General features: G+C 32.0%; 3 protein-coding genes and 1 long non-coding RNA gene across 4 annotated transcripts; 2 read left to right on the top strand and 2 right to left on the bottom strand.

Annotated features, from left to right (window-relative positions):
* Nucleotides 1-862: 862 nt before the first annotated feature.
* On the bottom strand, nucleotides 863-2,449 carry LOC107364298 (phosphoglycolate phosphatase). Its single transcript, XM_015931634.3, has one exon. The coding sequence runs from the start codon at nucleotides 2,194-2,196 to the stop codon at nucleotides 1,150-1,152; it is 1,047 nt and encodes a 348-aa protein (XP_015787120.1). The 5' UTR covers nucleotides 2,197-2,449; the 3' UTR covers nucleotides 863-1,149.
* A 393-nt stretch (nucleotides 2,450-2,842) lies between these two features.
* LOC107364197 (inactive hydroxysteroid dehydrogenase-like protein 1) lies at nucleotides 2,843-4,541 on the top strand. Its single transcript, XM_015931520.2, has 3 exons — nucleotides 2,843-3,129; nucleotides 3,291-3,413; nucleotides 3,663-4,541. The coding sequence occupies exons 1-3, from the start codon at nucleotides 2,856-2,858 to the stop codon at nucleotides 4,301-4,303; spliced, it is 1,038 nt and encodes a 345-aa protein (XP_015787006.1). The 5' UTR covers nucleotides 2,843-2,855; the 3' UTR covers nucleotides 4,304-4,541.
* Nucleotides 4,542-7,104: 2,563 nt separating this feature from the next.
* Nucleotides 7,105-14,396, top strand: LOC107364196 (endothelin-converting enzyme homolog). The gene is made up of 17 exons (XM_015931519.3): nucleotides 7,105-7,245; nucleotides 7,525-7,640; nucleotides 10,063-10,110; nucleotides 10,229-10,390; nucleotides 10,691-10,786; nucleotides 10,872-11,083; nucleotides 11,257-11,430; nucleotides 11,523-11,609; nucleotides 11,675-11,799; nucleotides 11,866-12,082; nucleotides 12,548-12,724; nucleotides 12,803-12,903; nucleotides 12,970-13,086; nucleotides 13,190-13,454; nucleotides 13,618-13,713; nucleotides 13,807-13,883; nucleotides 13,977-14,396. The coding sequence occupies exons 1-17, from the start codon at nucleotides 7,160-7,162 to the stop codon at nucleotides 14,074-14,076; spliced, it is 2,256 nt and encodes a 751-aa protein (XP_015787005.1). The 5' UTR covers nucleotides 7,105-7,159; the 3' UTR covers nucleotides 14,077-14,396.
* On the bottom strand, nucleotides 7,241-10,295 carry LOC107364198 (uncharacterized). Its single transcript, XR_016199696.1, has 7 exons — nucleotides 10,156-10,295; nucleotides 9,875-9,986; nucleotides 9,650-9,756; nucleotides 9,361-9,546; nucleotides 7,940-8,465; nucleotides 7,512-7,644; nucleotides 7,241-7,441 (listed from the first exon to the last, which is right to left on the bottom strand). It is a non-coding gene; the product is annotated as an uncharacterized LOC107364198 (long non-coding RNA).
* Nucleotides 14,397-17,154: the final 2,758 nt, after the last annotated feature.

Raw genomic sequence — 17,154 nt, forward strand, 5'->3', positions numbered from 1 at the left:
CTAATCGGTTAAGCATCATCACTGAAAACATCGATAATTATTAGGTTTGCCAAGATATGTTGATGTAATTGACTGATTATCTAGCAATTTGTAAAAGGGAAAACTAATTCTTGCTTTTATTATTTATTTTGATAATTAATTTAATTTTCTATTTATAATTAACTTGAGGAATACTGACAAAGTCTAATTTAAATCAAACCTGATATTGCTTCTGATTAGTTTTAATATGTAAAATTTTTTTATATATTGAGTGATTGAGGCAGCGGTATTAAAATCAGATTTGCTTACATCTTGTATCTGTTGTTCAGTCAAATATTAAAATTATTTCATAGGAAAGGAAATTGAAAATGCCTCCATTAATAGCAACCAATCCAGTTGCAAGTTGGCAAAAAACATAACTTTTTGATGCCTAGTAAGCAAAGAATAAAGTAAAAGAGACTGCAATAAACCCCAATGGTCCACAATGACTCTGTTTGAAGGCTTTACAATTGAATTTTCCTAAATTAAAATGAATTTTTTTTCTAAATTCGAGGCCAACAGCTTGTTTAATTTCTAGTACAATAAATCAAATATGAATGCTTAAAAATTTATTCCGATGATTCTGTTGAAAACAGATCGAACTGCAATTTCGTAGAAAAATCTAAATACATTTGGTTATCTTATTAACTGAATTACTGTTCAACAGTTAATCTATTGTGTTGTTAGTTAAGCTGATTTACTTAAATCAGTTGGTTGGTAAGCATTAATCTGGTACTCAATTGAACCAGCTCTGCACAGATCAAAACCATTGAAAAAGGATATCTGTCCTACAAATTCAATACATTAGAGAGGTATTGACAGTTTTGAATCATCACCAATGAGCTTCACAACTATAAATACTTTTAATGTTAATCTAACTCTTAAAATCATTGAACCTGTGTGATGGTTCGGCAATTTTTTTGTCCACTTATGAGTTGAAGATTGTGACTTTCATCTCGTAAATAAATCAGATTAATTAATCAAATTAATAAACTTCTTTACGCAACAGCATGGTTTATCATTTCAATCAAGACTGAATGACATGAATTGTTAAGATTGAACTGGATTAAATAAATAAAATCACCATTTAAAATAACTAAATAATCAACAAGTCGAAAAGTACAATAAATATCAATCTGATAGATAAAGGTTCAGGTCATTCAAGCTTGGAGCAAAATGGCTCGGTACAAGATCTTCAAGCTTATCATCGGCAAATTGTTTGACATCAGCTAAACTATTGACTCCAGTACCAACTAGCAACTTGTATTTAAATCCATTGTTATAACCAAATGCAATATCAGTATCACATCTATCTCCAATAACCATAGTTCGATCAGGGTTCACAGTTGGATGAATATGCCTGATACATTCAAAGAAGGTTTTATTTGGTTTTCCAATAGAAAACATCTTTCTTTTGGTAACATTTTCAATTAATTGAACGTAACTGCCAGTACCAGGAATAACGACTCCCTTCGGTCCAGGGAACGAGAAATCAGTATTTGTAGACATTATTAAATCAGGTGATACTCTTGAAATATAAGTGCAAGCTTTAATCAATTTTATAGCGGAAACTTTGTAAGTCATACCAATAACCACAGCAGAAACATCCGGATCAAATGGAATAGCATGATAATCGATTCCATCTCCATTGAACAGCTTAGCTTCTTCCTCATCCTCATTAATTTGTGAAGATGGAGGGACTACATTGAACCCAGCCGATTCAATATCAGCTCTTAAAACTGGTGAACCAAGACAAAAGACTTTACCAGTAAAAGATAACTTTCCAAGGGCAATTGCAGTAGCGAAACTTGTTACCATCACTTCATCTATGGTTGATTCAAATCCAAGCGAGTTCAATTTGACCAGTAATGATTCTCGAGATTTGGTGCTATTGTTGGTCGCAAAAACAATCCGTTTTCCCATCGATCTCATTTTCTTGAAGAAATCTGCAGCTCCTTCAATGGGCCGTTTCTCTATCCAAGTAACTCCATCACAATCACTTATTATCGTATCAATATCATCGACAATTGACTTAATATCATTTTTACCGGTAATCAATTTAGTTTCTAACATATTATTTGCTTTGGTGTTGATTTCTCGATGAAATTTGTTGAAAGATGATGTTAACTTTTTGCAATTTGAGACATTAAACTTTAACCTAAAGCAGCTTTTAAACATTTGACATGAAGGTACACAGAATTTTAAGTGTAAACAATTATCAGGAATTGATTAAATTACAATCAACCATATAAATAAACTAACTATTAACAGGCATTTAATTGTAGACAACTTATATGAAAGGATAGTAGTTAGATATTTCAATGAGTGACTATTAACGAAATAAAATACAAATCAATAATTATAACAAAAAGCTTTTAACAATCCGAGATAATCAAAGAGTTACTCTTTGGAGATAATTCACATCACAAAAGCAATTCAATAATGTAATGCCATCTCTTTGAAATAAAATCAACTAATTTAAGCACAATACTTAAATGCTGCAATTTAAGACGAATTGCTTAACTGTTGAACAGTAATTCAGTTAATAAGATAATCAAATGTATTTAGATTTTGCTACGAAATTGCAGTTCGATCTGTTTTCAACAGAAACATTGGAATAAATTTTTAAGCATTCATATTTGATTTATTGAACTAGAAATTCAACAAGCTGTTGGCCTCGAATTTAAAAAGGAAAATTTCATTTTAATTTAGGAAAATTCAATTGTAAAGCCTTCAAACAGAGTCATCCTGTGGGGATAAGTTCAACTTTCATTTTCCTACTTTTGGTTGCAGTCTCTTCTGCTTTACTCTTTGCTAGTAAGCCTATGTCCTAGAAAATGTTGAGAACAGTGTTACAGCTGATCCTTTTGGTTCTACTACTACTCACTTACTTTAACGATAGTTTTATGGCTGCTGTTGATTCTTTTAATTTGTTATTTACCGAATCATCTAGACCATTCAAGGGCTGCCGTGATGCACTACTGTTGCTTGGAATCTATTATGCAACCAAGAAAAGTATCTGCATCCTCAGTGACTTGTCAGTTGGAGTACGAACATATTTATGGCCAAAGGTATCACCAACTGATCTATCCCAGTATGGTAAATGGGCAGGTAAGAAATGTTATTATTTCTTTGATGCTATTAATATCTTTCTCTTTGGCAATTTTCCATTCTGATTTGTTAATCTGTCCTCATTGTGACACTATCGATTTGATAGACTAATGATCAAAAGCTCTATAACCATTGTTTTATGATTTTTTATTCCCTATTAGTTATAACTGGTGGTAGCGAAGGAATCGGTCGTGGTTATGCTTTCGCCTTGGCCGAAAGAGGCTTAAACATTATTCTGATTGCACGTGATATGAGAAAATTACAATCTACCGGAGATGAAATTAGTAAGAATTTAATTTTTTAACGGCCACCTTACATCATGAGCAATATTCAATTTGAATTTTTCTTGAACATTTTTGTCTGGTGCTGAGGGTGGCTGTTGATGATAGATAATTTATGTTTTCTTGCAACGAGTTCTTGTGGTTCCTTTAAGGTGACTTTTGTACTGAGATATCGAAAATAAAAGAGTCATCTTTAAAAGGTCACAATACTATAGTGTGAAGTGTTTTTTAATGCATTGTTTCTACTTTCAGGAGATCGTTTTGATGTTGAAGTCGAACAAATATCTGCTGATTTCAATGAAGGGCCATCAATTTATAGACTGATTGAACAAAAGTTAAGAGGGAAAGAAATAGGAATTTTAATCAATAATGTAGGTGTTATGCCTGCTCGACCGTCACCTTTTCTCACTAATGATTCTGACTATCTTCAAAGAATTCTCAATGTTAATATGGGAACTGTCCTGTTTATGACTCAGATAGTTCTTGAAGACATGGTGTCTCGAGAAAAGGGGGTCATCGTAAACATATCCTCAATCGCGGGATACAATCCGTTGCCTTTAATGTCAGCATACTCTGCTTCAAAGGCTTTTGTTGATTACTTTTCCCGGTCTTTACAATATGAATATAAAGATAAAGGAATCATTGTCCAATCTATTATGCCCAGTTATATTTGTCCATCACGAGAAAACGATTTCAGTGCCATCCTCACTACTCCAAGTATATTATGTCCAACCGCCAATGTGTTTGCCGACTCGGCTGTTCAAACTATTGGTAAAAATAATCGTACTCCTGGATATTGGCCACATGGTCTTATAGCTTGGTCAATATCTCAAATACCCCAATTTATTTGGTATCCTCTTGTGTGGATGATTCAAGAACAGTTAGCTTGCTGAATCTTATCAATGCATTCCTCAAAAGTTCAAGGAAAAATTAGGAACCAATGGATCCTTCACTATTTTCATCAGCTTTAAAAGTCAATAATTATGACTTCGTGTATAGATTCACTTAGAAAAAATCCATTTTCCTAGTTTATGATCTCTCTTTCTTTTGTTGTTTTTTTCACTCCATGAACAAAACTCCTTTTTTGTTAAATTCTAAAATTTATTAAAGTTATCAGACTTTCCAGTCTCATCCTGAGCGTTTTACTTTTTGATCTTCTGAAGAAGGCCGGAAAAGCAACAAAAAAACGATAAAAGTTCAAGCAACATCGAACTTTCTTTATGTGCTTAGAACATTGTAAATTGAGTTTCATTTGGTTAGTCCATTTCAATGTTTCCAAAAGCCGTGGATCTTATCTGAACTTGCTAAATTTGTAATTGACAATCTAAATTTTACAATGAATTTTAATTTCAGTAATACGATGATACATATAATGCATTGAGGTTTTCAATTTTTTCGCCTTTCATGGGCACCATTTGCAATAAAACTTGTGAATTTAAGTTAAATTGCTGCATAAAATTGTAATTTGTCAGTTGTAATTGGCAAGGACGGAAATATTAATAAAATAATAATACATATGAATTAAATTAGAGAAAGATAGATAGATAATTAAATAACAGACAATTAACCAGTAAAGATCAGAATGTCGTTTCCGGCAATTACAAATCTCTCGAGAAATTTAGTTTAAACAAAATTGTATTATATGTGAGGGTGAATAAAATGAAGAACCATTCAGATAATTAATAAGCTAATGAGCTGATTGAGTAAAAATTATTACAGTTTGTAAAAGCAATATGAAACATGTATCAAAATGAATTCAAAGTTTTCCCTTCATAAGTTTTCCTTGACAAAATCAATGTTTAAGTGTTACATATTATCCATAACCTTTAAAAATCTTTAAATTTTTCGCCATTAACCAACAACGATTACCATCCTGAATCAGTGAAATCCTGTTATATTAAAGTCAATGAGAAGTGATGTGTCGGCATTAATAAAATTACTTGGTTACGAATTAAAAATAACATCACAAGTTCCATCCGTATTCAGACTAGTATTGCTGATACAATAGCATAACAGCAAATGTATGCAAAGAAAATTGGAATAAACAGTTCAACAGGAGAACAATTTGTTACACCATTCTTGATTTTGCCCATTTAATCAATTTACATGACCGTCACTCATGATCAATTGTTTGTCCATCTTATTGATTATTCAACTTTCTTATTTCAACAAAAAGTCTCTCGATTCAACTCGTGCCAATCAACAATAAATACGCAAAGGTGTGAGGTTCAATTCATCAACAGTTATATTTGCATCAATTGTTGCAAATCTTTCAAGAGGCCATTCCTTGGTTAAAGATGGAAACCCAAATAACGCAAGTATAAAGCGTAATCAATTGAACACACCCAAGAATCCAGAAAGGCTATCTTTCGGACAATCTGAGATGAAAAAGAAAATGAATAAAGTTAACAATCATAATGATAATACTACGATTTAGAATCAAGGTAGAGATTGGGGAAAAAGAGATGAAACATGAGCAGGTAAATTTGTTGGCCGGATTACTTGAAGGACGACGAGAGAAATACAGAAAGAGAAAACTTCTTGTAAAGATCAAGTCAATACCTTGGTTATTGTTGATATTTTACCTTAATAACTTTTAGTAATCTTTCTTTAATCATCTTTTTCGTCCTCTTTGTTCTTGTATTCGGACATTTTTGAATAGATTCAACACCAACGCTTTTCACACGTTGAACTTTCTTTCCAATCTTTGCAGTGATATCATTATCCTTATCATCCTAATCAATGGCACATTGAAATTTTCTGAGGAAATTTGGATTTCTGTATCTCCGTACCAAATCACCCACTGATTTTGACTTCAAGATTGGGTTGATATTTCCAAAACATTGAGTCACTAGAATTGTAAGAATAAATAAAATGGAAAATATTATCAACATTTTGTTTCAACAAGTTTTTCTTTCAATCTTCTTCATTGTTGCAAATTATTTAGACTAAATTATCGATGGTTTGAGACTTTTTTTTGTTTCTTGCCAATACTTCTCAATTTTACACTTATTTGTTCAACTCAATTGAACTTGACTATATTTAGAGAAATGATAATGAAGTTAATGGTTAAAGAAGTGCAAGAAACAAATGAAAAGAGCAGCAACATAATTATTAACCTCCTCCTCCTCTCCATCATCATAATCTTCAATCAAATTAACTTGACTTCTGGTCACCTTATAACTTTGTTTTCGCTACAAACCATTTTAAAACGGAAAGTAGGAGGAATCAAAACTGAAAATCTAACAAGACAAAATGAAAAATAAGGAGCGAAAGAAGAAGGTTAAGATGTTGTACTTGTTGCAGTAGATGTTGTTGTTGATGATGATGATGATGATGATGATGATGGAGGGAGCAAAAATGGTGTAAGAGTGAACAAACAAGTTGAGTGAGAGTTTTTTCAAGATTGAAAACCAGACAAGCCTTTAACCATCAAATCGAACAGATCGAGCTTTTCTCTCTGTTTAATCAAGTCTTTTAATTTATTTTACTTTTCATTTCAAGTCTTTTCTTTTTTCCTTTGTTCGTACTTTTTCATCGCTTTTGTTTCTTCGTTCAACACGTTCGTTCGTTCTTCATCTTTTTTGTATTATTTATACTTTGACTTCCAATTTCGACTACAACTTTGTGTTTGTTTGCTTGTGCTTCTTGATACTTTGTTTTTGTAAATATCATTCTCAGTTGATGATTAAAAGCAATTAAATAGTTTTTTATGTTGATCTCACTCATTTCATCATTATACCGAGTAAATGTCCAATCCTGCCATTGATTTAAATCAAAATCCTATTGATGGCAAGACAACGACGACGAAAGCGACAACAACAGGCTTTAACAGGTAAGAAAATTGTGAACCAAAAATCTATTTTCTTCATTCCTTGACGAGTTTTCAGCGTGACATGTGATTGAATAAATTTTTGTAAATAAGTTAGCATCAACTATGACAAAAATATTCAAGATCTTGTCAGATTTGTCATCATTATTAATACAATGACAGTTGTGATTATAATCACTTGTGTTCCTTGTTTGGCAAACTAAACTCAAAGAAGAAAATACATTAATTTTTTATTTCATCAACAATTACTAAATTGATTTTTATCTCACCGATTTTCACCAGGTTTGATCACCAAAGTCGTAAAAATTTGCGAACCATTGGCCATCGGTTTATAACAATAACATCACTTTTATGCCTTTTTCTCCTTATTTTGTACATCGTTTTCCATCAACACAAAGGTAACTATTGATATTACAGAAATATAAGTAATAAAAAGAAGCATTTCAACCAGAAATATCCGAAAACAATTAGCAAAATATTTATCAGTGCACTTTGCCTTTAGCGCTTAAAGCTATTTCCCTCCACATTGCTTCCAACCATCAGCTTAGGTTTGAATATGTCATTTAAAATCGATTGTATACAATAATTAACCATCAAGGATAAAATGTTTAGATCATTTGATGTTTAGACAATAATTTATAATATTTAGAGGCGTTCAAACCATCTCTGAAAAATTGGCTTCAAAAGTTATGCTTACCAATTTATCAATCATTCAAATTAATCATCGAGGTGTTTATATTTGCCAAAATGTTTACGTTCACATCAGGTAGTGAAGTGGCCACGAACAGTAAAAAACGTGAAAACATAAATCAATGCAGTTAAAATTTCAGCAACTCAAGAAATCTAATTCTTCGTATTCAAATGTTGCCTCTCTTTTTATCATTAAACTTCGTTGAACTCTTGACAGCCTTGAATAGCAAAAGACCAAATATTTCATGACCATTATCAAACCTATTGAAGCTGCTTCATTTCCATTTCGTTCATTGTAACTTATTTATTAGGCGTTATGTTGAGTTAAAGAACAAAACAGTCAGCAAGAAAAGGCATCAGGAAAATGAACGCGTAGGTTTATTTAGTTATGATACCACAAGATAATCTTCATATCAGCAAATATAATCCAAAAAACAAATCCAGTAAAAAGTATCCATGAGCGAACGAATGCCAATTCAATGATAGATTCCTAAGTTCGTTTTCATCGATTGCAATTGTACATAGGGTTTAACCTGATAAGTTAGTGAAAAAAATATGTGAGTTTTAGGTTAGAAAATCATGAACTAATAAACAAGAAAACGAACGTATTATTCAGTTGATCATTGAAATCTACTTTGTTGAGGTAACAGGTTTTGGGATTTTTTTACATCATTTTGTATCCAATAATTTATGTGTTGCTGTTTCTTTAAACAATAATGTAAAGAGGAAAAGATTACAATGAAATTACCTTCAAAAATAGTAATCATCAAGAAATATCAGTAAAGTTATAGTAAAATTTAAGATGAAATGAGCTAATCGTCTTGCAATAAGTCTTCAATTACAGCTCCATGTCATAAAATCTAATTACAATTGTCTAATGAAAAGTGACCCTGTGTTGCTATTAATATATCCTTTGGCAGTAATCATGAGTCTTATTGTAATCTAAACCTTATGGTACAAATTACAAAATGTTGCCCATATTTGACTTTAGCAGTTGACATAAACTAATTTTAAACTCCTACTCTGCTGTACAATAATTATTAATGAGTGTCATTGGATAGTAAAGAACGAAAAAATTATATCCCTGATTTCGTGATCATTTTGAGAATTGAGGGCCTCGAAGATACACAATATTAGTGAATATTGAGTGGAAAATATTGAAGGTAAGTGGAACAGTTATGAGATTCATTGAGATCTTATGGTAATCAAGCTAATGAACATTTCACGAGGACTGACCTTTTTACTCATTTTTCAAGATTCAGATTTGATTGTTTACCGATCATGAATCACATTTTGCCACCTTCCACTCAAATTAACCACAAGCAGAAAATACTGATGATGAAAGTGGTGATAATGTTGATAATTGGTTTGTTATGAGATGTACCAAAATAGATTGTACTTGATGATGTTCTCAGTTGGACCATTTACCTTCTGAAACCCAATTTTATTGTTGATTTATGCACACCCTTGGCCATTTCAAGTTATTGAAAGTTTATTAAAGTTGTATTCACGCTTTTCAATCATCCTATTATTGATTGGTTTTGTAGTACTTTTTCCGTGACCATAAGTTACTTTCCATTGATAATCGACTTTACCAATCAATTGATATTGGTTCTGAAAAATAGGGAAATAAAGTTTGATTAGAAAGGTAAATAATAATTTATTCCAAGGACATTCTAATAGACCGATCAAGGTTCAACGATAATCAATTAATCACCTTAACCCTTTGGTGTCAATCCTCAGTTGGAAAACAAATTAAAATTGGTAAACAATTATTCAATCGGATGATGGCCAATCTGGAAATTGTATGACAATGACTTATTTCTGAAATAAAGAAGCAATCAATTTAGTTGTATTATCAAGATTGGTTTTGACTACTTTGCAATGATAATTATTATAATTTTAATCAAGGATTGGTTATTCACGATTAAATGGTATTTACCTTGCTGCATCTTTAAATGAAGATTTATGTTTTGCGGCAATCAGTCTTTCCATCCGGTAGATCATCTTTAGCTAGATATTTTTACTTATCCTCAGTTTATTTCAAATCAAATCTGCAATTTGTTTCACATTCACAATTTGTAAATCACTGTAGTAATCTTAATCGGAATCTTTATATTTCTCTTCCAGATGAGCAACCATTAGACGTATGCTTAACCCAAGGATGCATTGAAGCTGGTAAGAAGTGTTCAAATGTATCAATACTAAAGTACCACTACTTACCATTAACGAAACCAGATTTAAAAATTAAAGCTGAAATAATCCCTTTTATTATTGTGATAATCTATTGGTGCAGCATCAATTATAATTAAAAATCTTGATACCTCGGTTGATCCATGTGATGATTTTTACCAATTTGCTTGTGGAGGATGGATTAATGAAACAATACTTCCTCATGGAAAAAACCGTATCGGAACACTCAATAAGATCCAAGAAATAGTTTACAACAAATTAAGAGGTTTGACTTTTTTAATTTTTAATAATCCTAACTGACGATGAGAGATTATATCAAACTTAATGGGTTAATGATGATATTTGCACTTCCAATCAAGAAAAAAGTTGAAACTGCTGTTAGCTGATGATTAACAGGTTAAGCCGCTTGTTTTTAACTGTAGTCGCCATTGTTCAACTTTAAGCTTGATAAGCTATTTCACATTTACGCGGTCTTTTTGTTGTGTTTATTTAAAGTGTTTCTTTCCAGTTTTTTTTAAACAATGATTTTTAATTACTTGTTTTATTTCACTATCTTTTTAATTAGTGGACATCAATAATCTTGCTGATAATTTCAGGAAGCTTCGTCGGTCTTCCTATGAAACGAAATTGATCAACATGTACAAGACTTGCACCAATGTTGGTAAATTATATCGAAACCGATTGTTTCTTCAAGAATCCTGCTCAACTAAATATCAAATTTATTTTTTCTCTTTGCAAATTCACAGATGCTATCGAAAGTCGTGCTAATCAACCATTAATTAACATCATTACCGCTTTCGGTGGATGGTTAAGTACGAGTAACACCATCAGTTACTTCAGTCAACTTGACTTTGCTGATATAGTGTTGAAATTGAAAGAGTTAGGAGTGAATTTCAGTTTCCTTATTGCAATCGATATTGGACCTGATCTAAAAAATACTTCCAATAATATAATAGCCGTAAGTTTAGATTACTCTAATTTTCTCCATTCAAAGCTTTCTACTAAAACTGTATCATTTGTCTTTAAGGCTAAATTGATCATTTATTTGGTGCTCATTACTCTAGTTTTGTATCTTTCTAAACCTACATGAAATGAGACATAACCAACATTTTTTTTTCTTTTTATGTCTAGATCGATCAAGCTGAACTCGTCTTGAAACATAAAGGATTATACACTGAAGATAGTTATCTAGCTAGCTATACCATCCTGGTACAGCATGCAGTTAGCAGATTGGGTTATAGCATCAACCCTGACATACAACTCGCAATCGAAACAATAACAAAGTTTGAGAAGCTTCTTGCTCAGGTACAAAATGACTATTTAATGGTCAACCTTCTGATCATTCATTAGTATACCATTCAGAACCACTAATTAATAATTAAATCCATTTCTAACAGTTTATGACATCAGCAGAAATGAGACGTGATTACTCTAAAGTATATAACAAGATGACCATTGGAGAGCTCCATAAAATTACACCTAACGTAATTTATTTTCCCCTTAATTTTACTTTTAACGACTTTAATAACGACTTGTTTATACTTGATAGATTGACTGGTTCAGATTATTGGGTGGCTTGGTTAAAAAAAATTTAAGAGCTGATGAACAGATAGTTGTATTTGATCTAGATTATATCAAAAACTTGAACGATTTTATTCCTCAGATTGATGTAACGTATGTAACAGTAGCCTTAAAATGATCATTTATTTGCAAGAAATTGATTAAAAATTTTTCTTTCAGTGCCCTTCATAACTACATAGTATGGCGAGTAATCTATGAATTAATGCCTTATCTATCCAAGGATTGGAGAGATGGTTACAATATTTTCCACGAAGGTGTAAAATCTGATAAACCTCGGTGGGAAGAGTGTTTAGATTACATGATGGACCAAGGAATGGATGTTGCACTCTCTAGTCTTTATGTGAGAAATCATTGTGACCCCGAAACAAAGAAAATGGTTAGTCACTTGAAAGTCGCTGAGTCGGGAAAATACTGTTTAACCTTATATGTCCTCACCTTTAAGATGGTTTTGAATTATTCAAAACATTTTGTTAATTTTCCAAGGGTAACTGGTCAGTTAAGATGGCTAAAGATAAAATTAATAGAAAGATTTTTTTCTTTTTTATTCGTTAAATAGTGATATTTATGCTATTCATTTTTTTAACAATATTATCATACCTCTCAAAATTGACAATAGTCAACAAGCTATTTTGATTTGACATTATTCAGTTAATCAACCTTGAAAGTAATATGACATCATTTAATTTTGATGAGCTCGTTTAACCTTAAAACATTAGACTTATCAACACAAAAAAACAATACTTACAATACATAATGGAAACCCTTTTGTGTCGTAAAAATGATCGATTCTAGCATCTTGAAGATTTTTGTCTAATTTGTTTCTTTTTTGACTATTTTTCAGGCAACCATGGCTTTCCAGTACATTAAAAATGAATTTGTTGGAATACTTGAACGGATTGATTGGATGGGAGAGGAAACCAAACAAATGGCATTGAAAAAAGTGAAAGCAATGGATGCTTATATCGCTTATCCTGAACAGATTCGCAACCATACATTGGTTGATCAATTTTACGAAAATGTATTTATGAATACTTTCTGTGCAAAATTTGAATTTAATTTTCAGCTTTGTTTACCCCCTTTCTGTTTCTTTTTACAGTTAAATTTAGATAATGGTGAATTCACTCAGAATATATTGCTTTTAAAGCGATGGAATAAAGAACGTGACCTTAGTCAGTACGGACGGAAAACCTCTGAAATGTTAGTAATCAATGTTTGTTCTTCATTTATCCTTTCTAATTTATTTTCCCACTTTAAACCATTTAGATGGTGGAAACAAACGCAACCTGCCATAGTAAATGCCTTTTATAATCCACTTGAAAATAAGATTCAGCTTCCCGCAGCTTTATTACAAGGTGTATTTTTTGAGAAAGATAGACCTTAGTGAGTATATCATTATATCTATTATATTTATAATTTCCTGAAAATGAATATTTTCTCATTTATAATCAAAATAACATTGGCTTTTCATTGACTCAATTTTCAGTTACTTAAATTTTGCTTCCTTTGGATTCTTGATTGGACATGAAATTACTCATGGATTCGATGAAAGAGGGAAACAGTTCGATGAGACGGGAAATCTGCAGGATTGGTGGGATAACGAGACAGACTCTAGGTTTCGTAAAAAAATACAATGCATGATTGATCAATATGACGGGTATTCCGTTGATGAATTAAACATGACTCTTAGTGGAGATTTGAGTAAAGGTGAAAATATGGCTGATAACGGTGGTCTTAAGCTGGCTCTTAAGGTGAGAAAATGGTTATAGACAAGAAAAGAACCAAGAAAACTCGGAATTACAATCGCATATTAGAGTAAAATTTGAATGTGTACGAGTTTTCTTATTTTCTTTTATTCAAGCTCTTTTTTCTTGCTCGTATCGACTCAGTTAATTAATTACTCAATTGTTTCAGGCCTACGAATCTTGGGCTAAAGGAAGACCACAAGAACCGCCATTACCAGGATTAGAATTCACTCCCGACAAACTATTTTGGATTGGGGCTGCCAATGTAAGTTAATGAAATTATCATGTGGTTTAAGTTTTGATTGGACTATTGGTTTGATCAGAATTCTGAAACAACTTCTTCTCTTGATTTTTACAGTTTTGGTGTGAAAAACAAAGTAAATCAGCTCTCCAAAACCAATTGTTGCGAGATGAACATAGTCCAGGAAGGTTCAGGTAATTTTTCAGATATTTTAAATGAAATTAAGCATCAGCTTTCCATGGTTTGGCATTTCATTTTAAATTTTTTTTTCTTGTTTAATATTTCAGAGTGATCGGTCCAATGTCCAACATTCCAGAATTTTCAGCAACTTTCAATTGTCCATTAGGATCAAAAATGAATCCCATACGTAAATGTTCGGTGTGGTGATTTTTTATAGTGATAAGCGCATAGATTCATAAATGGATTCAACAATCAAGTCAATCTTTATCTTTAAGATAATCATTTTTTCTTGTCTCCTCATATTTTTGCTAAAGCCCATTGAATTATGAGTAAAACAAAATGTCCAACATTTCGGTTATTTTCTTATTTTTATCGACCATATCTGACAGCGTTTCCAATGAAAATCCATTGTAATTCATTGTTCTTCAAAGACCACCATATATCGTAGGTTCATTAATGAATCATTTAAATGTTAACACAACAATCATGATTAAGAAATCAATAAATTCATTGTGTTAACAAAGGCAGATGTCTTTCCATGTCTTTTCAAACTACGTTCTACCCATAACTCTTGTACTTTGATCTCCAAGCCATTTGATTGTTAGACCATTGGTTTATAAAATACAATAATCCATGATTGCCAGTTTGATTCATTAAATAAATTGTAAATGACAATTGGTTAAAAGTAGTGAACATAGATGGAGATATTGGCTGGTAAAACATGATGCGATGCACATTGAACTGTTCAATTTACGCCAATTTTGGTTCAGAATGAGTATTAAGTATTAATATCTCTACTGCTTCCACTCAATATTTAAATAGTTTTGATATGCATCGTGGTTAATTCGATAACGTTGTGCCATATGAAAGATGTCTAGTTTTTAGAATCTTTGTATCCAGTAAATGCTCACAGTAGTTGTTGAGTAGTCCAATTTTTCCATTGTGATGAAACTATTATAGTTATCAAATCATAAAAACAAATATCAGATAGATATCTTCACTAATCGTGTTGCCATAGAATCGATCATATACCATATCAACCAGAATTTTAATTTTCAACTTAGGCTTTGAATTGTGAAGTTTTAATGAAAAGAGGTAATTGTCTGTTTGGATAAAAGTACATTCAGCAATCTTATTCAGAATTGATTTAAATGGTAAAACTCTGTCGGTGACCCAAGAAGTATTATAAATAGGCGAAACTTTTACACCAATGCTTTCAAGTTGATCAGTAAATGAATCTAAATCTTTCTTTTTACCATCCACTTCATATCTATGGAGCTTGCCTTGTATGGCCACAAAAACTGTAAAAAAACGGTGTCGAGGATCAAAATCCTCTTGGCCCCAGGATTAGAGATGAGTTGTGGGGTGAACAATGTAGCGACGGGGGGAAATAAACTTTTTTCATCTCAAACCATCTTCACAAGTAATGGGCGACGATAATATTTGAGCAAGACTGCGGTCGAAGACGAAGTGACATGGTGAGTAGATTTAGAAATAGTTTTTAGAGAATAGTAGAAAAAACAGTTAAAATAGATAAAATAAAATATGAGCACAAATTAGAATTTGATAAAAATATTTAAAAAAAATTAGATTTCATGTTGATCAGTAAATGAATCTAAATCTTTCTTTTTAACATCCACTTCATATCTATGGAGCTTGCCTTGTATGGCCACAAAAACTGTAAAAAAACGGTGTCGAGGATCAAAATCCTCTTGGCCCCAGGATTAGAGATGAGTTGTGGGGTGAACAATGTAGCGACGGGGGGAAATAAACTTTTTTCATCTCAAACCATCTTCACAAGTAATGGGCGACGATAATATTTGAGCAAGACTGCGGTCGAAGACGAAGTGACATGGTGAGTAGAAATAGAAATAGTTTTTAGAGAATAGTAGAAAAAACAGTTAAAATAGATAAAATAAAATATGAGCACAAATTAGAATTTGATAAAAATATGTGATAGTAGTAAAATTAAGTGTTGAAAATAGAGAAAGGGAAGTGTCAGATTTTATTTTCCTCTTTCTTTTTACTCTCTTTTTCTCTTTCATTTTCCTTGCTTGTTTTTAAGGTAAAGATTGTAGAAGGGCTAACAGTGACAAAAGCCCTTTTGTTGTAACAAATTATCCTTTACTTTTTCCTGGTTTTACCATTTTTCCTTTGTTGAAAGGATTCTTACTGAAGTAAGTAAGTTTTACTGACCAAGTGAAGTTGAATTGAAAAATTGTCCATTGGACAGAATTGATATTATTTAAATTGTTTTATCATAAATTCAGTTATTTACTGAAATAATTGTCATCTTCATCAACATCATTACCTTCATCCTCATCAACTCAATAATTGTCTCCATCCAACTTGGATATTTACTGAACCCATTGGATTGATTTGTGTTTCTTTTCAACACTTTACCTTCATAACTCCTATTAAATAAAATTAAAAATCAAACTTAACGGTTAAACGTTATTAACCTTTCAACTTTAACTGTCCCATCAAGCAAGTTTTTACAAGTCGACAGGATTTACCATGAGTGGCAATTCTTCAGCTTCATCATCTCCTTCGGCCAACTCGTTTCAATCACTTCCAGCTAATGATGAAACTGAATCTAACAACTCAGAAAATGGTGCTATCAATAATAACCAGCAAACAAGTATTGTTAACCTTCCTCCTCCACCTCAATCACCTCAATCACCTCAACCACCTCAACCACCTCAACCACCTCTCCCACCATTCTATCAAATATACCGACCCAAACTTCAAAAATTCAATGGTCATGACAAATCAGTCACCATTGAGAACTGGTTAAAGTTGTATGAGTCTTCCGCTCAACGTTACCATTGGACGAAAGATGAAATGATTGACTTACTCGGAGAGTATCTTGAAAGGGAAGCATTGAACTTTTATCTCGATAGTCGAGATGATACTGATTGGCCAACTCTTAAGGGTAAATTGATAATTCGTTTTGGTGTTAAAAGTGTTGACCCTATTGTCGAATTCGATCGACTCAAATACCATCAAACTTCAGGTATCGAAGACTATTTTGAAACGAAAAGAAGATTAGCGGGTCTCTCCTCTTTGAATGAATCTCAAGCAGTAGCTTTGATGATTGAACATCTTAGTGATGAATTGAAGAGATATTTCATTGGACATCGAGCCAAAACTTATTGTGAATTTTATGCGATTGCCAAGACTGCCGAAAATCAATTACCAAAGCGAGATAAGGGTAATAACCAAATGAGCTCTTTTGGTCTGAATTCAGCAATGAAGAATAAGAAGCAAACAAATCAAAATTTT

The sequence above is a fragment of the Tetranychus urticae genome, chromosome 3, assembly GCF_039701765.1.
Source record: "Tetranychus urticae isolate SD_2017Ah chromosome 3, NJAU_TeUrti_SD_1.0, whole genome shotgun sequence".
Taxonomy (NCBI): domain Eukaryota; kingdom Metazoa; phylum Arthropoda; class Arachnida; order Trombidiformes; family Tetranychidae; genus Tetranychus; species Tetranychus urticae.